This window comes from Dunckerocampus dactyliophorus, chromosome 20 (assembly GCF_027744805.1).
Source record: "Dunckerocampus dactyliophorus isolate RoL2022-P2 chromosome 20, RoL_Ddac_1.1, whole genome shotgun sequence".
In the NCBI taxonomy this organism is placed as follows: domain Eukaryota; kingdom Metazoa; phylum Chordata; class Actinopteri; order Syngnathiformes; family Syngnathidae; genus Dunckerocampus; species Dunckerocampus dactyliophorus.
The window spans coordinates 7,319,388-7,338,609 of NC_072838.1; the positions used below are offsets into that span (position 1 = coordinate 7,319,388).

Below are 19,222 nucleotides of genomic sequence, written 5' to 3' on the forward strand. Positions count from 1 at the left end.
TTGTGTATCAGTTATCAATTTCTGCAGAATGTATGCACTTAGAGTACTGTTAAATTGTTCAATTGCACATTCCGTGTGGTCTCTATTGCAGTGATAATGACAATTTGCTGTGGATTTTATTTAATTTATTTATTACTTACGTAGTTATACGGGTGTCATGAGACGCCCAACTTACGAGATGAAACGACGCACGAAATTGGGTCCACAAGAAAAAGGCGAGACGAGATTTTAACATTGATTTTTTTTTTTTTTAAGTACAGTACAATGAAATAATATGACTGGACAGAAACGTTTTCATTTAACCGAGTCAGAAAACAAGCAGGTGCATTTGAAATGTTTATTGTCCCACCAACTGCCACTAAACAATCTTATTGTCTGCATTTTATGAGACCAAATGAACCACTATTGTTACGAAAATAATAATAATGTATCATAATAATGCAATATTTCCTTTGGTATGTCATCTTTCACTCTGTGAATTTGTGGAATTGTCGTTTTGTGACGTGTATTTTCTCAAAGACAGTTCCTATTGTCTGGCGTTTTTTCCAACTGTAATAAAGTGCAGCATTTCTTTAGCCGTGTATTAAACTACACTCTTTGAACGTACACCATTTTGCGCTGCTCCGTTTGTATGTATTTTGCTGACGAAACGTCTCAGTGAGTGTTTACCGTCGGTGTGTAGTTTTTTTTCCCCCCAGATGGGAAAACTGGGTCGGGTGGATATGTTTAGGTGGGCGAGTTTGTTTTGTTTTTGTTGCCACCACTTTCTAATGTATTTGGCATACTGACGCGTTTGTTTTCATGGGCTCACCTTGCTCATTTGTAATATTCCCACACGGGGGCTGTGGCATTTGGCTTTGCAATCATTTTTTTTACTCCAAATTTCTACGACATGCACCGCTCCTCACGAGGCTCCACTCTTTGGCTGTGTGTATGCAAGCAGCTCCGTCTCCTCCGACAGAGACAATCGGTCTCACGCCGCTTTTCCTATGACGCATGTTGGTGTTGAACCAATGCACTTGAACCAGTGAACTCTCTTCTCTTCTTTTAAGTACAGGTTTGGGGTTTCAAAAGCACGGATATCGGATAATATGTAAACAATAGTCGACTGTAAAGACTACAGTATGTCAACAAACTGCCATCGGCCCAAAAATCATCGCTTATGGCCCAGTCTCCTTATGTCTCTGTCGAAAGTTACAAGTAAATGTGCAAATTCGGTTCTGGTTATGTCGACAACCCCTTATGTCGATGTGCGTCAGCAGTATCTGTTCAGATTTTAATACAATGTTTCCTATAGGAAATAATGGAAATGGCACCACTCATTCCACTACCCACTGCTATAAAAGTACTTGTATTACCTGAGGCTGAAGGTGCTGCCAGCTGCAGGAGGCCTGAGCACAGGTCTTCTGAGGGGAGAGGAAGCCGCCTTGAAATTTGTGTCCTCTTTTGGGACCTCAGGGTCCTCTTTTCCTGATGCGGGTCTGCTGCTTTTGTCCCCTGGACCTAACACACAGGACAAATACAAACCAGTATAAGGCAGGCAGAGCTCAGGACTCTTAAGGCTGTATTCACTATAAATCCCTTGATCAATAAGCCAACCTGACAATATTTTATCATAAGGGGGCACTTTTGAAAAAAAAATTAAAAACTTTTTGTATTTACTTGATTTCTTTCTCTGCCACAAAAGGAGGAGCTCATGCCGATGCAGGAGTTTTCCTCTTTTCTTGGCCTTTGCTGCAGACGCCTGTGAGAAATTACATTTAAGGAAGACAAAAAGGTAACGATTAACACGTCATTGCATGCATGCACACATTAAAGATGGCAATGAAAAGGTCAATAAAACACATATTCTTAGTAATCATGAAAAGCAAAATATCTCCACGAGCCAGGTGAGTGTGCATTAGCACTGACACGTGCTAATGCTAGAGTGCTAAAGGTGTGGAAGCATGCGGCCCAGCCTTTGACGAGCCGGAGTTATCAAACACTGAGCATTCCGACCGCCCCTGTGGCAGTCCCTCTCCTTTCATGCATTCTCGGTAACAATTACACGTTCACACATTCATGCACATGTATATACATGAAGACATGCACACATACAGAGATACCTGTACACACGGACATATGCACACTCAAGTACATACGTACTTCCCCACATAACTCAGAGTTATCAAGCGGGGTTGTTATTTTGTTGGTTTTATTACAGTGACGGCGCTGTGATGTCGGCAATATGATTATTATTTATGTCTTAAATGACTTATTTTCTCTTATTATGTCCACCATATTGGGAAATACAAGTGTAAAGGTAACTATAGGGGTGTTATTTCAGATCTACAGGGATCTAATAATGTTGAAAAAACATATTTAGAAGGTTGTAAACAGGTTTTCTATGCTCTAACTACGAAAATATTCCATTAATAAATAAGGACTCCTACTTTACCGATATTCACTTATCACGGTCAGGTCTGGACAAATTTACCACAATTAACAATTGCATTATTGCAGTATATTTTTTAAAAAGCGAAAATTTGAAAATTCGAAAATTCTAAGTGCGAAGTGGCAAGGGACGACTGTACTTATGACATATTGCAAAAACAAACAGCATGAGAATGTAAAAATGTGTTTCACTCACGTGACTGTCAAAGTGCACAATAGCCGTGTTCTTGGCGAGCCGACAACAGACCTTGCAGACTTTGCCAAAGCGAGAAAAGTGCTTCTCGATGATGTTCCGCTTGTTGAGGGCTCGAGGAACGTTTCTGCACTGGATGACAGTGCAGTCGGTGGGAGACGTCCCACCGAGGCTGTCCAAGCTCTCGCTTCGTACACCAGATCTTAAAGGCATCTTGGCTTCAGTCGTCAGTTCCGAGGGTTTTGGTGACTCTGAAGGAGATGAACACAGGGTTGATTACGGGCAACGCTACATGTGTTCTTCTTTCTGCATTTGCTGATGTTCTTGTTGGCATGGTTACAGCAAAAACAGCAACCTGTTTTGTTCAATAAAGTGATTGTTGATCGATTACCTCCTTGTCATTTTTATAGCGTTTATAGACGCTACAAGGCAGGGGCTGGTCACCGGTTTCAAGGTATACCCCTCAATGAAAAAGTCACGGTTTCTAAACCACTAAAATTGTCCGTCATACCGTTCCTGCGGTATGAGACAAAGAGGAGGTGGAGCACGGCCGCTACGTGAAAATACTTTGTCACGCCCTGTGTTATTCCTCGTGGTCGGAACTGGGCTTCGATGTGTTGAAACCATGGCCTTGTGCTGTGTTACCAGAAGTTGGGCATAGATACCACCAGCGTTAGCTGCCTTGTTAGCATTAAACGGCGCTGGCGCGGCCATTGGCAGTCGACATATTACTCACGTCGAGGGTCACCAAATATGGCGATGTGATTCAGAAGGAGACAGGAGTCAAGGATAAGTGGTATGAAGTGTTTACTCTCCACTGAACAACACGCAACAACCATTTAACATCTCAGTTGCTAGCAAAAATCACATGACCCGGAAGTTTGTGGAAAAGTGTGACCTGCACATTCAGCCCAATGCAATAATAATAATAATAATAATAACGTAACATTACAAGTTTTTTCACATGTTATGTTGTGACCTTCTTGAGCCACTTGATTGCATTTATTTGCATGTTGCTTTTTAAAAAAATATATATATATATTTATTGTGTTGTGACTTGATTTGTAGGATTAGCCACAGTAGACTACATTTTATTTATTTACTTATTTAGAAATATTTCGATTATATTTACATACATATGTTCCACTTTCACCGTGTTCTGTTATATGGTTTAAAAATGACCGTTTTGACTTGACTTTTTTTGTCTTTTCAATAAAGATATTTCAAAATAACACAATTTAGAGCTCTAATTATATTACTGTGAAACCGTGATGTTTTTGCTCAAGGTTATCATACCGTCAGAATCGCATACCGTCCCATGCCTAGACGCTACAATAATATTAAGGCAGCCAGATCTCTGGTACTGGGGCTGTACCGGTATCGGCAGATATCAAAATTCATGTCTCTGCATACGCTCGGAAGTGAATAAAAGTGGATTGGCGCATCCCACGTGACAAGTTTGCAAATGCTACTCAAAACATCGCCAGTACAAGTTGAAGTGACCATTGTTGACTGTGTCATTCAAGGAAATGAAGCCCTAGCCTGCACCGTTTAAGGTTTTACTATGGTGACAGTTTAACCCCGGAACGGATTCATTCAGTTTTCATTGGTTTCTATGGGAAAATCTGATTCTAAACCCCAGCAAACCACCGGGGTGCGATGGCGAAATGAATTACACCACTGCATGTCTTATAAAGATATATCTAGGTCGAAAAAGACACTACACTTAAAATAAAGATAGTATTTAGAAAACAACAGTGTTCTTTTTCCTCCAAATCAAGGAAATTAAGTGAAATATATGCCTTTGGTTGGGTTTAATGTACTTTTGTGTTGTATGTATGGTTGTATGTAACACTTAAGACAAAACATATCATTCAGTGTGAGATCTCACCTGACTCTTCAGTCTTGTCCGGCACCCCCAGGCTCATTGTTTGTGCCCCACATGTGGAAGCAGTCGGGTGTTCATCAAGTACTTGGGGATGATCGCTTGTCATCTCCTGCGACTGTGATTTCTTTTGCAGCATCTCCTTCGCCCCCTGTCTCGCTACGTTGGTCATGTCTTTCCGCAGTCCGCTCAGCGCTCTGCTGAATAACCCCACCGCTGGGCCACGAGACCTCATTAGAGGTCTCTTCGGCGGTTGTCGTGGTGAAGATGTTTCTGGTGTTTCGTCGTCGTCTGCAATGGCTTCCGCCACAGTGTTGGACAGCTCCGTTGCAGACTCTTCTCTACGTTTCATACCTTTTCTAAACGGTGCAAATGCATTTGAGTCACCCTCCTGGGCCGCTTTATGGCCGGAAGTCGACTCTGCTTTTGATTTAATCTCGCCAAAAGCTGATGGGTGAACAATACTCGTTCCTCCAAAAAGTTGTGCCATCTGGGGTTGAAGGGCTTTGGATGAAAAGGTAAAAGTTGACACACTTTTGGGCTGAGTGATGGGTGCGTTGGTGCTGGAACTAGAGGGGGCAGCAGGCTGTGAAAATGTGAACTGCAGCGCGCCGGAGACGCCGGTATTACTGGATGTTGTTACTGGGTTGTTTTGGACTGGAAGCGACGGAGCTGCAGCAGGCTCAGAGAAACTGAAGCCCAGTGATCCAGACTTTGCCCCGGGGAAGCCAGTGATGGTGCTGCTACTACCCACCGTGCCGGCACTTGTCTTCTCTGCGGTGCTGCCAAAAGATGAGCTGGACAGTGAAGTGGTTTGAGGGTTTGTGGGCTCAGGGCTAACACTGAATATGGGTTTGAAAAGTGCTTCATTGGCTGGCTTAAAACTGAATTCAGATCCAAATCTGCTGTTCTGGGTCTGAGTTGTTCCAAACACGCTGCTGGGGGCACTGGTAGTCGATGGCTGGCCAAATACAGATTGTCCAAAACTCAACGGCTGAGGCTGCCCTAAAAAAGTTGTGGAACCTGAGGACAGTTGGGTACTTCCGAAAGCTTGCGCTGCAAATCCTGTGCCCTTCCGTCCAAAACCTGGGCCCTGACCAAAAACAGAGGGCTGTCCAAACGCAGGTGTCTGTCCAAAGCTTTGGTTTGTTCCGCTGACTGATCCAAAGGGGGTGCTGCCCCCGAAGCCCACGTTGCTGGCACCCACAGTGGGCTGGCTAAATACTGGGGTACTGTTGGGAAGTGATGATGATTGTGTTGATTGTTGCCCGAAGGAAGAGCTCTGTCCAAAAATGCTAGTCCCGTGGCTTGAGGGTTGTTTCGAGGCAGATGGTAGGCCAAACGCTGATGACTGAAAAATATTCGCATTTTGAGGCACACTACTGGGAGTTTGCTGTCCAAACGCCTGGAACAAAGCAGCATTACTGGTGCTCGTTTCTTGCAAACCTCCACCTTGTGGACTTCCAAATGGGTTAGTTGGATTCATGTCGCAAGAATTATTATCCTTATTATACGTTTTAAAAGCACAGTATGTCAACAAGAGCCCGCCAGAGAGAAACAATTCTGCACCGCTCGCTTATGCACGCAACACAATCACACGGCTAACTTTTGCATCGTTGACAAGAAGCTCTAACGATGTCGACTGAAATGAGTTCAAAACTACTCACAAAGCAGCTGTAACGCGGTAATCAGCTCGAGAAGGTTCGATATTTTATCAACTACAAAAACATCTCGCATTTCCGGTTCCGGTCTGACGATGTCGTGATGCTGCATTCAAGGCTGCTGGGTAGTCGAAAACATTCAATTTGGAGCTGACGAGCTCGGACGTCAAAACGTTCCAGTCAGAACGAACGAACGAACGAACGAGGTCTAGGAAAATGTGGGAACCATAATATGGTGTGGGGAGGCAGTGAAGGGGAGAAAGGCAATATTCCTGTTTGTGGGAAAGCGGGATCTGGATGAGACTGTAATAAGGGAATAGGGCCTAGAGGAGGCAGCAATGCAACAGTAAGGATGTCGACTGTCGTTACACCCCAAAGAAGAAGAAGAAGCCGAACTCCTGTAACCCCATCTTGTTGAAGTCTGAGTTTCAGATTGGAATTGCGTTGGAGGTGCAGCCCGACACCTTTTTCTTTAAAGTACGCAGGAACATCCAGATTCCCAATTGAAAGCAATGCAGCATTTCCGCCACTAGTCTCAACCAGAACCAGCTGGGCCGTGGCCACAAGCTACGTAAAGCTACTTATAGCTAGCTTGCAACGGAGCTTCGAGAACCAAGCAAAAATATACATGTAAACAAGAACGCCACCACCACGGACTTCTTGTGGGACAAACGTACAGGGCTCGCTGCTAAAACGGTAAGAATTAAACTCTATGTGAATGTGCAGTTCCAGGAGCCGCATTCTGTCCAAATGGTTAGCACGGCAGCCTACTGACTGAGTGCAGCTAGGATAAGATGGCGGTCAAATTATTTACATCGGCTAAGGCTGCTAGCTTGTTTTGCTAATTTAGCGCCACGACTAGAAGCGAATTAACATTTTTATAGGCATAAAATTAACGCTGGAAAAAATACATGGCTACAAAGTGTTTGTTTCTGATTATGAAACTTAGCTTACATTCCGTGATGATAATACACTTACGCATTTTACCAGTTTATGAACGCCTAATGTTATTTACAGTTGCTACTGTCGTTCATAGTCGTATGTGTTGACTGGAAGTTGGAAGCACCTGTGCACTTAGTGTGGGTTATTTATATGGTTTCTAGATCATGGGGGTATCGTTTCATGTTTGCTAAATACACCTCCAACTTGGAAGCAAGTTTGTTGTCACATTTTGAATATACCTTAACTGCTAGATTGGTGTAGATGCCTTTTATTTACTCAGCAAGTGCTACACTCCCATTAACTTTACTTCCCATTTAGCTATTTTATTTTTGTGTTTTTCTTTTTCAAGTTGCTTGAAGTGTCAAGCAGAGATTGCATAGATAATTGCTGTTATTGTCGACTGATGACATGTTTGTCATTCCAAAAACTTACCAGATGCCTTACACCAGACGGTACACGTCCTCAGACAGAGACAGCCGCAGCAGCTACCATGATCGTTACAGAGACCGAGAACGAGATAGAGGACGAAGACACCGACACAGAAGATCACCCACGTACTCTTCGAGCAGTGACCGAGACCGGCGTGGACGGCCTCAGAGACAGGATGCAAGCTATGTACGCTCAAGGAGGTATGTATGAATACCTGTGTATGCTGTGACATCAGTAGATGTATGTGATAATGATGGAATCCTTTGGGCGGTCGGACATAACTTGCTCAAAGATGGTAGAATCCAGGTTAATACTGCAATGCTTTTATTTTAAAGCTTACTTTGCATTGAACAGGAAGTAACGGTACATTTTAATGCTGTGTAACAGATAGTACCTATGTTGCTGTTATGGTTTCCCCCTGCTTCGCATGAGGTTAACAATACAACACACAAACTGACCCATTTTTCATTGAAATAACCCGTTCGGGTCTCAAAATGTTCCGTTTGCGAAAGCAGTCGACCATGTACTGTATACCAACATCTTTTAGTAAGAACTACACAGTGGACCAGGACTTGGAAAGTTGGCAGAAAGACATGAGCAGGAACGACTTAAGGAGCTTCCACTTTACCACAATACAATGTAATTAATGTTATGTACAATATTTAGTATTATTGCGCATTATAATCTATATTTCATTCAAAATTTTGTTTGCAAAAACAGTGGTTAAAATATAATGTCAAATATAATTAATTAATTCATTTTCTGTGCCGCTTAATCCTCATTAGGGTCGGGGGTGGGGGTATGCTGTAGCCTATCCCAGCTGACTTTGGGCGAGAGGCGGGGTACACCCTGGACTGGTCGCCAGCCAAACGCAGGGCACATATAGACAAACAATAAATCACACGCACATTCATACCTATGGACAATTTAGAGTCGCCAATTAACGTAAGATGCATGTTTTTGGAATGTGGGAGCAAACCGGAGTACCCGGAGAAAACCCACATACACACGGGGAACATGCAAACTCCACACAGAGATGCCCAAGCGGAGATTCGAACCCAGGTCTTCCACATCTCCTGACTGTGGACAACATGCTAACCACTAGGCCACCGTGCTCATTAACGCAGCAATGATAAGGGCCACATACTCTGCAGTTGAGTACATAAACTGTTTGGGGAAATTTGGTAATATAATATTACAGTAATCCTTTGTTTATCGCGGTTAGTCGATTCCAGACCCAACCGTGATAAGTAGATTTCCGCAATGTAGGATTCCTTATTTATGAATGGAATATTTTCATAGTTAGAGCATAGAAAACCTGTTCATGACCTTCTAAATACAGTTTTTAACATTACAGCCTTCTATACATGAAATAACCCCCAAAATGACAGAAAATAAGCCATTTAAGACATAAATAAGAATCGTGCGTATGAGTGTGTTGCTGTAAACATGTTCCGGTTTGAGGGAAGCTGAGTGGGGAGCGGACAGAAAGTGATGTTGGGGGCTCAGAGATGAATTTTAGCTTGGCGTGGGGTTATGGCCACAATAGTAGCCTGTGTTAGGGATGATTAAGCCTGTTGTGAGATCATTCAAACCTGCAATAAAAGCCTGTTGTTCCGGCTATCAAGTCAGGTGCTTGTGTGTCTCACCCAACATTACTAGTGACACCTAGTGATCAGTGTAGAATACTACATATTGTAGCAACGGCTTTTAATGCGTCTTCTGAATGCCTTATAATTGTATTTTAGTTCAGTTAGCCATTTTTACGCTTGTAAATGCTACATTTAGGCAAAAATATATAAAATTTGCTGAAATGTGCATATATTTTGACTAATAGGCCGTATTCATCCACAAAACATCCAGATTTTTTAATTACTATAGTTTTGAAAAACCTTGAGAGTGAAGCGGAGAAATTCAAAGCGTTGGGATTACTGTACTGTTCTGGAGTGTGACTGAGTGGCGCTAATTTTGAATTTCGCACTTAACTTGAGTTTTCGTCTTGTCTCCCGATACAGTCGGAGCTTTGACAATCGCTCGACAGAGCGCCGGCCGTTTGACCGAAGATACTACGAGGGATACAGAAGATTGGATCAGAGTCGAGATCACGACCGAGAAAGGGAGCCACACGGCACAGCGGAATGTTACTATCCACGAGACTTCTCCCCAAGCATGTATGACTACCGACGCAGCCGAGAAAGGGAACGGCAGCGGGACGAGTCATACCGACGAAAGGGCAGCAGGCGTAAGCACAAACGAAGGCGGCGTAGAACCAGGTCCTATAGCCCATCCTCCTCGGTGAGTACAGCCACGCCTCAGATGCTCTTTTAACTCTGCTCATCCTGTTTTTTCTATCTCTTCTATCTCGCGCTCAGCTCTCTCTGCCTCTTTCCTTCTCTAACCATTTCTTTTTCACAGCCCCTGGATTCGGTAAGTAGTGCAATCTTTCTGATTTAGTTTAATTTTGGAATTTTTCTTTACATAGGCGGCTTTTGCTTACACTGTCATTTTTGGAGAACATTTTCATTTTTATGCAGTTATTAATAACCGGTCTTAAAATGGTTTTTAATCACACACGCCTTTTGAACAACAGCAACAAAAACCACATTTACGGTCGTCCCTCGCTACATCACGGTTCGTGCATCGCTCCCTCACTCTATCGCGTTTGTTTTTTCGAAAGTTAATTAATGATTGCTGTTTCATGGATGACTGTGACCTATTATTTGTCAGAAATATTGAAAGACAAGACATTAGTAGTATTTGTACAGTACCTTAGATACAACAGTGCATGTAGTCAGCCATGGCATGCCCGACATGATGGAGGGGGAAAAAAAGGCTTCCTCCCATGCTGTGTGAAAGTGGTACATTTTTGGCTTCTTACTTTGTCCTTCTTCCCCACTCTGTTTGAAGAACTTTAAGTTTAGAACAAATAAATTGGAGTCTAACTAGTTAGCTCAGTAACTTGCTGTATGTTATGAGTGGCGGCCATCTCTCATGTCCCTGCAGGGATCCCATAGCCTGTGCACGAGTGTTGCGCAACGTAGTGTAAACAAAAACTAATAGGAGTGTAAAGGTGGCCGTAGGGGTGTTATTTCTTGTCTACAGGGCTCTAATAACAAATTTAGGTCATAAACAGGTTTTCTATGCTCAAACTCTGAAAATAGTCAGGGTTTTTTTTTTTTTTTTGCTGAAATTCATTTATCGCGGTCGGGTCTGGAACCAATTAACCGTGATAAACGAGGGACGACTGTATGCTATTTTCTCAGAGCTCTTTGGGTCAAGTCAGGTTTTGTTGCTGTCGCCACACCAATGCTAAACTAAAAGATGTAAATGCAGTAAAGTGAAAATGTTCCACTGAATATTATGCAAAGGATTCAATTGAGATTTTTCATTGGGGATATTGATATTAAAATATCTTCCAAATTATTAAATTGCAACATGGACCACACCAGAAATCTAGATTTCAAATGAGCAGGTTGTAACTTTTTCCTGCTTGCTAACATTTTGGTCCACACCTTGAAGCTACTAAGGTCTGATTTTAGTTGTATTACTGTTGTCTTTTTTTGGTCTTTGCGTTGAATGAATGGATGGATGTGCCAGTTGCTTCCTTGTTTTATAAGCAGCTGTGGTTTAAAGGCGGAGTGGGGGGAAAGCAGAGGACAACATGTGATCTTTGACTTGTTCCCTTGCACTATATCCCTATCGTTATATATTTCCTTCACGTGGTGTCATGCGTGAATCGCTCCATGACCACCAAATCCTCCACCACCACCACCACCACCAACTACATCAACTACCACCAACACCACCCTCCTCCTCCCTCCTCGTCCGCCTGTGCCGCCTGACGCCACGGCTGCCCCTGAATATCCCCTGATCCCTTTGGTCGCGTCGTGACCTGCTGATGGCGGTTTGGGTGTGAAAACAGCGGAGCAACAGCCGGACGCGGGCACTGAGTGTGAGGGACGACGAGGAAGGGCACCTGATCTGTCGGAGTGGGGACGTCCTGCAAGAGAGATGTACTCACTGCCACTACTCTATCGTAACCCTTCTCCATATGAGTATGAAAGCATAGAGCATTTAAATGGGAGTGCCTGATGATGATGATGCCTTGCTAGAATGCTCTTCGCTCTAGCTGAATTAGCAGGATGGATTGCAACAACAAGGAAGTTTCTGTGAGGGATGTTAGATATCTTCGGCCATTTTTCTTTTTTTTTTCTCTCTCTTAAATAGGAAAGTAAGCTGTGGAGCATTTCCTGTGTTTCACAGGATTAGAATCATTCTCACTTGCATTTGGTTCTCTCTGTCGCATTGCAGAAGGCGAGCTAATTTTAAGTTTTCAGGTATTTTCTTAGCCAAGCCAAGTTTTATTTTATTTTTTTTAAAGACATTTACGACCAACTCACATATACATTGCACACATTTTTATATATTTAACTTAAAAAAAAACAATTCATGTTTTTGTTTTTTTCCCCTCGTTTGGGAAGGGGGTTGTGCCCACTTTTCGATGCCTGCAAATTGGTCATCAAAGGAAAGGAGCACTTTACACCCCCCGCCCCCATTTTCCCTTCATTTATCATAGTGATATGTATTAAGTTACCATAGGTTATCATTGTGTGTTTTAAGCCTGCCAGGTTCAGGCAGCCCTTTTGAAAATAGGATAGGTAGCAGGATGCATTCGCTCTCTAAAATTCGCGTGACTAATTTCTCCTGTTGTCTTTCCTCCCCCCCACCACTGTTGCTCCCCTTTCCCTTTTCTCTTTGTGTTATGCTGCAGATGAGATTGTCAGCACTTTGGGGGAAGGCACCTTTGGGAGGGTGATGCAGTGCATCGACCATCGCAGGTGTGTGTCTGCTGAAAATGTAGAAGTCACATGCTCCAAACATATCAGTTGACTTGCTCAATGACTGTCGCTACTGTTGACATACAGTGGAACATTTCCATTATTATTGTCCCAAAATATCAGAAGAAAACCAGAGCAATTTTTTCCACAGGAAATAATGTAAATCCAATTAGTTTGTTCCAGACACCCCAAAATACACATACCCAAACACAAAACAGATTTTACAGACAATAATTATAGTTTGACATGTAGAAAACAAAGCTAAATACATATACATGAGGAATGAAAGGGACAAATGAACATTTAACACCGCTTTTACCTTTATTGAATCCTCTTCATGACGGGACAAGTACAGCTGTATACTTGCTCACTTTAACTTTACTGTAAACACACACTGGCCCGGCTCACCATCTATTATGTTAACTAGGAACCTTTTACATTGCAATCCTATTCTAACAGACACTTCCCTCGTACTTTGCTGCGACTTCTTTCTTGTGTGCAATAGTGTTTCTCGCCTTCTTTGTCATAGTTCTGGCATTTGCAGCTTTTTTGCTACCTTATTTAAATTAAAAAAAAAACTGCCTGGATTCCTCTAGCACTGAGAAATACAGTACGCAGTGCATATGAACGCCTCCTCAGAACAAATAAAACACCCAGATACACATAATAAGGATGATTAAAGGATTCCCTGGCCGGAATCTGTCTACAGGGTGTATCCAAAAAAAAAAGTAAACTCACCAAAAGGTAGCCACTAAAGTTACAATTGAATATTTTCATGAAATGTCTTTATTTGCATATGTTGGTATGGACGTCATCCTTCGGTCCACACCAGCATTTATTTCATAATTGCATGCATGACTGAACAACGGCCTGTTTTCCGGTGGGCAAAAAAAATTTAAAGGGTTAAAATTGAAGGAAAAGTCTTCAATTGTGATCACGTGGCGTCCAAATGTTTACTAGGAAACCCATACATTGTGTTTTGTTTACATAAAACGCAGGTTTGTTGTTTAATTTTGTTTATGTTTTTTTTTTTTTTTTTTTTTAAGGGGCGGCACCAATGTTGCCCTGAAAATTATCAAGAACGTGGAGAAGTACAAAGAAGCAGCTCGCCTTGAGATCAATGTGCTGGAGAAGATCAACGAGAAGGACCCAGACAACAAATTGTAAGTTCTGGCTTAGTGATGGAGTACACCAGGGGTGTTAAACACGCATCATGGAGGCCCGGGACACTGTAGGTTTTCTTTCCAAGCGGCCACTAAAGCAGGTGATTAATGATCAACACCTCCCTTAATTTGAGGGAAGGAACTTATCAATTAAATCACCTACTGGAGAAACTGGTTGGAGAGGAAACCTGCAGCGTCTCGGTGTCTTCATGGCATGTGGGCTGCAGCAACTGAAGGAACATGGTGTTGTCTGTACTGTACTTGTACACAGTGGCACACGTTTAAGTCGACCCCATTCATGTCGACAACTTACCCACGTAAGTCGACTAACGCATTTTGGTCCACTTGTTCTTAGACTCAGTCTAATTGCTTCTCATAGAGGCCTTCACAATACACACACTCACATAGCACAACACTTACATACGATTGATGGAAAAAATACTGGAAGGGACACAATAGATGCATTGTTGATTGTTCATATTGTTCTCAAGCTCAACTCTCACTTCTTCACAAGCTAAACTTTCATTTTTTAGAGGGCCGCAGGAACTGCTATATAGATTCTGTGTTTGTTCTTCCTCCATCTTCCTCATTGAGGATGGAGTCCAGCGCACTAACCAAACATCTGTCCATCTTCTAGGCCGCTTATCCTCACTAGGTATGCTGGAGCCTATCCCAGCTGATTTACGGCGAGAGGCGAGGTACACCCTGGACTGGTCGCAAGGCACATATAGACAAGCATTCACACTCACATTCATACCTATGGACAATTTAGAGTCGCCAATTAACCTAACATGCATGTTTTTGGAATATGGGAGGAAACAGCCCGTAACCAAATCTATCGCTGTTATTTTTTTTAATGCAATTTGAAAACCTTTGAGATTGTGTTATCATTGACTACTTTTCCGATAGCAAACACTGGCTAGCATATGTTACCATTGGTGGTTTAAAAGAACAGATTGAAAGGCAAAATTGTCTATATTTTTCACAATTACAAATGAAATTGACTGGAACCTGTTGTTTGGCTCAACGTCATGCGTCCATGGCTGTCACTGAGCGGTCCCAGGGAGGCTTTTACCTTAGTAGCTAAACGTTGCCAAATCGCTAGCATTAGCTGACAACAAACAAAGCTTAGTGCGTGTGTGTCTTGCATGGGGTGTGGCATACATACTTGAAGCAGGAAAAGGGTGGGATATGAGGCTTGCAGTACACTCGAAAGTTTGAACCCTCTCGGCAGCCGCGTAACGGTTGCGAACAGTTCCTTTTAAGTTGACATACATGGTTGATCGCCATATAAAATCCGAGACTCGAAAGGGTGCTTTTTATGAAAAATGGGTCAGTTTATGTCCACGTGTGTAACATGCAGTGATGCTAACTTCATTATCACTTGCATGTTTTTGCAAAAGCAGATTTGTCAAAATCAAAAAAAAACAAATGAAACAGGAAAGGAGCTGCCACTTATCTTCAAAGCTTCTGCATCCGACAAAGGCTATTCTTTTTTTGCAGGTTTTTTTCCCCATCCCCCTTTCTGCAACCAGCAAAATGCATCCATTTAAATTTTGCACACATGGGGGATAACGATGTCAACAAACTGGCGCAAGTTCAAAAATCCTTTAACGCCCATTCTCCTTTTATGTCTCTGGCCAAAGTCACAAAGTGAATGTGCAAGCCATGGTTATTTTTGGTTACGCTGACATAAATAGGTTATGCTGTAACACCTAAAAGATGTGTCTGAACTTTAAAATCTGGGCCAGTGAGTCTGTAAACTTGTATGATTTAGCTGAGTGGCCAAAAAAGCCTGAACATTTTTTTTTTTCCTCCTGAATCAAGCTTCCACTTTTAATGTCATTGCACCCTGTTTTTTTGTCTTGCAGCCTTTGCGTGCAGATGTATGACTGGTTTGACTACCACGGGCACATGTGTATCTCTTTTGAGCTGCTCGCTCTCAGCACCTTCGATTTCCTCAAAGAAAACAACTACCTGCCCTACTCCATCGGTCAGGTCCGACACATGGCCTACCAAATCTGTCTCGCTGTGAAGTGTAAGTTCCTTTTCATAATAAAAGGGGGAAACCATACTTGCAAAAAGTTTCATATCCAAACGAGGGAGGCCATCAATACAAAAGTTTGGGAACCACTGCCGTAGTGTAAAACTAAAATAGCCGTAGACAAATAAACCATTCTTGTCAAACCTGCAAAACGTCTTGCTTTTTCTCCCGTTCCCTAGTCCTGCACGACAATAAGCTGACACACACGGACCTAAAGCCTGAGAACATCCTGTTCGTCAACTCTGATTTCACTATGTCTTACAACGTGGAGAAGGTAAGATGCATGCAGAAATACTCTATGTCATTGGTTTTCAGTAATGCCACGAGTAAACTGTAAATGTAAACTCATCTTGCCAATAATGACTTGAAAGAAATTGAATTAAAAAGCGCAGTTACGACGATAAAAGGTAATCAAGTGAAGGCACACTCCAGCATGTTAACCCGTTGAAAACCCAGACCCATTTTATGCTGGAAGGAAGCACGCACAAAGCTGCAGAGGGCACATTTTAGGACATTTAAGTATGGTCACTGTTTGCTTCAGCAACACACTGAAGATAAAGCAAAGTTTGTTTCTGCTAGAAGCGAGAAGAGAGGACGGTTAAGAGCACGGCAGTACGCATCGTGGACTTTGGCAGCGCCACCTTTGACCACGAGCATCACAGCACTATCGTGTCCACCAGGCACTACCGAGCCCCTGAGGTCATATTAGGTGAGCATGGAATCAGTCACTGTAAGTTGCATGGTATTTTCCTAGAGAGACCGCTTTTGCTTCAGCCCCCATTCTTGCTCTCTTGTGTAGTTGAACACGTTATTGTGTATCTGTAAGTTCACTCCATGTGTCTCCTGCTCAGAAATGGGCTGGAGCCACCCGTGTGACGTGTGGAGCATTGGCTGTATCCTCTTTGAGTACTACCTGGGCTTCACCTTGTTTCAGGTACACTGCCACCTGTCTGTCATCAACGGTATTACAAGGAGTTGATAGGAGTTACACAAAAATATGGACCAAAAAATACAAAAGATGGGTCATGTCTGGCAAAGATGATCAGAAATGATGCTCGATAGTGGTTTTCTTGTCGATATATACCGATATTGTTCAGCACTTCTTTACCGATGCTGATACTGGCAGCAGGTCTTCCTCCTCACTCTAATGCCATGTAATGAACACATGATGCTTCTTTTACTGTGATGCCAGTGGATGCATTTCCACCAGAAGATATATTTGCATATATACCAAAGCTTTATTCTCATTCTAGCCAAGACATACAATGAAAGTAGTATAAAATATTTGGAAACACAAGAATCAAAATTTTAAAAATGCACAAATGGAGGGAAAACAAAAGTCTGTCAAAAAACTGCCTAGGAAAAAAAATTCTAATATTATTACACATTCTGCTTATGTCTTATGCCAAGTAAATGTGCACACAGTAGCTAGTTTCGGTTATGGCCATGTGACTCAGGCAGCCTGAAGGGCGTCGACTTAAACGGGTTCCACTGTACAGTAACCTCTCACCACTTTGTGCTTCAAATTTTGTGTCTTCAGGCTGAATATTTTTCAAAAATATATTAATTAATAAATCAGCACTGTTTCGTGGTTGAATACGCCCTTTTTTTAAAAAAGCATTTTTAAGCAAATTTGATGTATTTTTGCCTAAATTAAGCATTGTCAAGCATAAAAACGGCTAAATGAACTAAAATCCAACTTTGCGATGTCAGTAATGTTAAATTGATGAGACAATAGCCACCACAGGAAGTACTGTACACAACAGGAAGTTAAACAGGTTAACAGGGTTAGTGTAGTTGCATCTATATTTTTTTTTTTTACTAAGCTTATAGTACTGTTCTTTTGATCATTCTTTTACTGTTGTTTTAGGGAGACCATTTTTAACATCTGTCCAGGGACAACAGATAAAAAAAAAAATTGCCTTTTGGCTAATTCTGGTGCATTTGCAGCAATGCTATTTAATGTACACTGTCCCTGTCAAATAAACCAATTTAAAAAAAAAAAAGAAAAAGAACAATAAATAATTCTGCCAACGCTAACATGTGAGTCTATATTATGTGTTATTTTCTCTTATTATGCCTACAGTATTGGGTAATACGAGTGTACAGGTGACTATAGGGGTGTTATTTCACATCTAGAGGGCTCTAATGTCAAAAACCATGTTTGGAAGGTGGTAAAAAGGTTTTCTATTGTAAGAAGGCCAATATCGAGCATATCTAATATGACTGTCAACAGAAGAGAAGGAAGGAGCGTAGTGCAGTTCATTTCTAATGTTTTCACTTGTATCAGACTCATGACAACAGGGAGCATTTAGCCATGATGGAGAGAATCCTCGGACCCGTGCCATCCAGAATGATTCGTAAGACGAGGCGAGAATCACACATGATTAAAAACACATACAGACTTAAGCAGCGAGTCTCAACGTATCCTTCGCTTCTCCTCACAGGAAGCAGAAGTATTTCTATCGAGGCCGCCTGGACTGGGACGAGAGCTCCTCAGCTGGAAAATATGTCCGGGAAAACTGCAAACCTCTGAGGGTGAGAGCGTTGGAAAAAGAATGCTCATGGTGTATAGCGTGTGGCGGGATAGAGTCATGTCTCTCCCCGCGCTTGTCCTCCTCCAGCGATACTTGCTGTCGGAGGCGGAGGAGCACCACCAGCTGTTTGACCTCATCGAAAGCATGTTGGAGTACGAGCCGTCCAAGAGGCTGGCGCTGCCCGACTCCCTCAAGCACCCTTTCTTTGATTGTGGAGGCGGCTGTGAGGCGGCAGGCAGCAAGAGTTGGGAGGCGAACCGGGACATAAGCCGGTGATCCGTTAAGCAACCTGGTCCAAAGACTGGTACAGAGCAATTATTTTATACACGGGGTAGGTGAGCTGTTATGTTGCGGTGGTGTCTGTTGTTCATCATGAAAGCACGGGAACCTACAGCCAAGAGAGGTCTAAGTCAGACCGGGAAAGTGGTTCAGATCAGACCTTTTTGTGCACCCAAAGTAGGCCTCTATGCAGCCCTCGTCTTCCTCTTGACCTCCCACCCTGACCGTCCATCCATCAGCATTACGTGGGATATCAAAACTTTGTGGAGGAAATGAGCATCATGCAAGTCTGTTTTGGAGAAGAAATGTCTTCCTTTTCCATGTTTTAAGCATAAATGTGTGGTCATTATTCACCAATATGATGTTGACATACACTCCCAACTCTCCCAGTTTTACTGGTTTGTTACCCCAGCAAGCGAGGACTGACTGTGGGTTTATTTATGTATTTGTGTGGGATGATTATTCTATTTTTTTACGTTATGCATTGCTTTCTTCATGACGGTGTAAGGAGGGCGTTTATATTCATGTATCACGCAGTAACTCGGCCTTAGCTGTGGACGTCTTCTCATACTCAACTTGCCTTTCCTCCATGCGTGATGTCATCACACAGAAGCCAAGCACATCCTTCCTGGTGGCGTCCAAACGGGCCACACACAACTGTATGAGAATATTTATTTTTTGTGAGCGAGTGGTTCCCTCCCCTCCCCAAATAGGTCATTGTCCCCGCCTCCCGTCCCGACAGGGGGAGTTTTTTTGTATGAAATGAAAGTCTAAAAAGGTGTACATATGTATGTATGACGCTGTAGAATTAAAAAGTC

The 19,222-nt window shown here is 42.6% G+C and overlaps 2 protein-coding genes across 5 annotated transcripts in view; one reads left to right on the forward strand and one right to left on the reverse strand.

Annotated features, from left to right (window-relative positions):
* The window catches only part of mcm3ap (minichromosome maintenance complex component 3 associated protein), a 27,302-nt gene extending 19,606 nt beyond the window's left edge, over positions 1 to 7,696 (reverse strand). Inside the window, exons 1-4 of the mRNA XM_054764088.1 lie at positions 4,518 to 7,696; positions 2,630 to 2,877; positions 1,663 to 1,744; positions 1,359 to 1,503 (exon numbers count right to left, since the gene is read on the reverse strand). Of these exons, the coding sequence (XP_054620063.1) occupies positions 1,359 to 1,503; positions 1,663 to 1,744; positions 2,630 to 2,877; positions 4,518 to 5,997 (1,955 nt within the window). The 5' untranslated portion in view covers positions 5,998 to 7,696. The remainder of the gene's footprint in view (positions 1 to 1,358; positions 1,504 to 1,662; positions 1,745 to 2,629; positions 2,878 to 4,517) is intronic.
* clk2a (CDC-like kinase 2a) lies at positions 6,292 to 19,201 on the forward strand. 4 transcript variants are annotated; one of them, XM_054764098.1, is made up of 13 exons: positions 6,292 to 6,868; positions 7,550 to 7,743; positions 9,559 to 9,838; positions 11,466 to 11,556; positions 12,315 to 12,381; positions 13,428 to 13,544; positions 15,416 to 15,582; positions 15,768 to 15,862; positions 16,171 to 16,297; positions 16,440 to 16,522; positions 17,879 to 17,958; positions 18,036 to 18,126; positions 18,213 to 19,201. In XM_054764098.1, the coding sequence occupies exons 2-13, from the start codon at positions 7,550 to 7,552 to the stop codon at positions 18,399 to 18,401; spliced, it is 1,581 nt and encodes a 526-aa protein (XP_054620073.1). In that variant the 5' UTR covers positions 6,292 to 6,868; the 3' UTR covers positions 18,402 to 19,201. The 4 variants fall into 4 exon arrangements, with proteins under 4 accessions (XP_054620073.1, XP_054620072.1, XP_054620075.1 ...); XM_054764097.1 differs by having other exon boundaries at positions 6,295 to 6,868; positions 16,168 to 16,297; positions 18,213 to 19,198; XM_054764100.1 differs by lacking the exons at positions 6,292 to 6,868; positions 7,550 to 7,743; positions 11,466 to 11,556 and having other exon boundaries at positions 9,705 to 9,838; positions 16,168 to 16,297; positions 18,213 to 19,194.
* Positions 19,202 to 19,222: the final 21 nt, after the last annotated feature.

Coding starts and splice junctions, on each gene's coding strand:
- clk2a (XM_054764097.1), top strand. CDS start 7,550: ATGCCTTACACCAGACGGTACACGTCCTCAGACAGAGACAGCCGCAGC. Junction 13,545..15,415: donor AAGGACCCAGACAACAAATT/GTAAGTTCTGGC, acceptor TTTGTCTTGCAG/CCTTTGCGTGCAGATGTATG. Junction 16,523..17,878: donor TGGGCTTCACCTTGTTTCAG/GTACACTGCCAC, acceptor CACTTGTATCAG/ACTCATGACAACAGGGAGCA.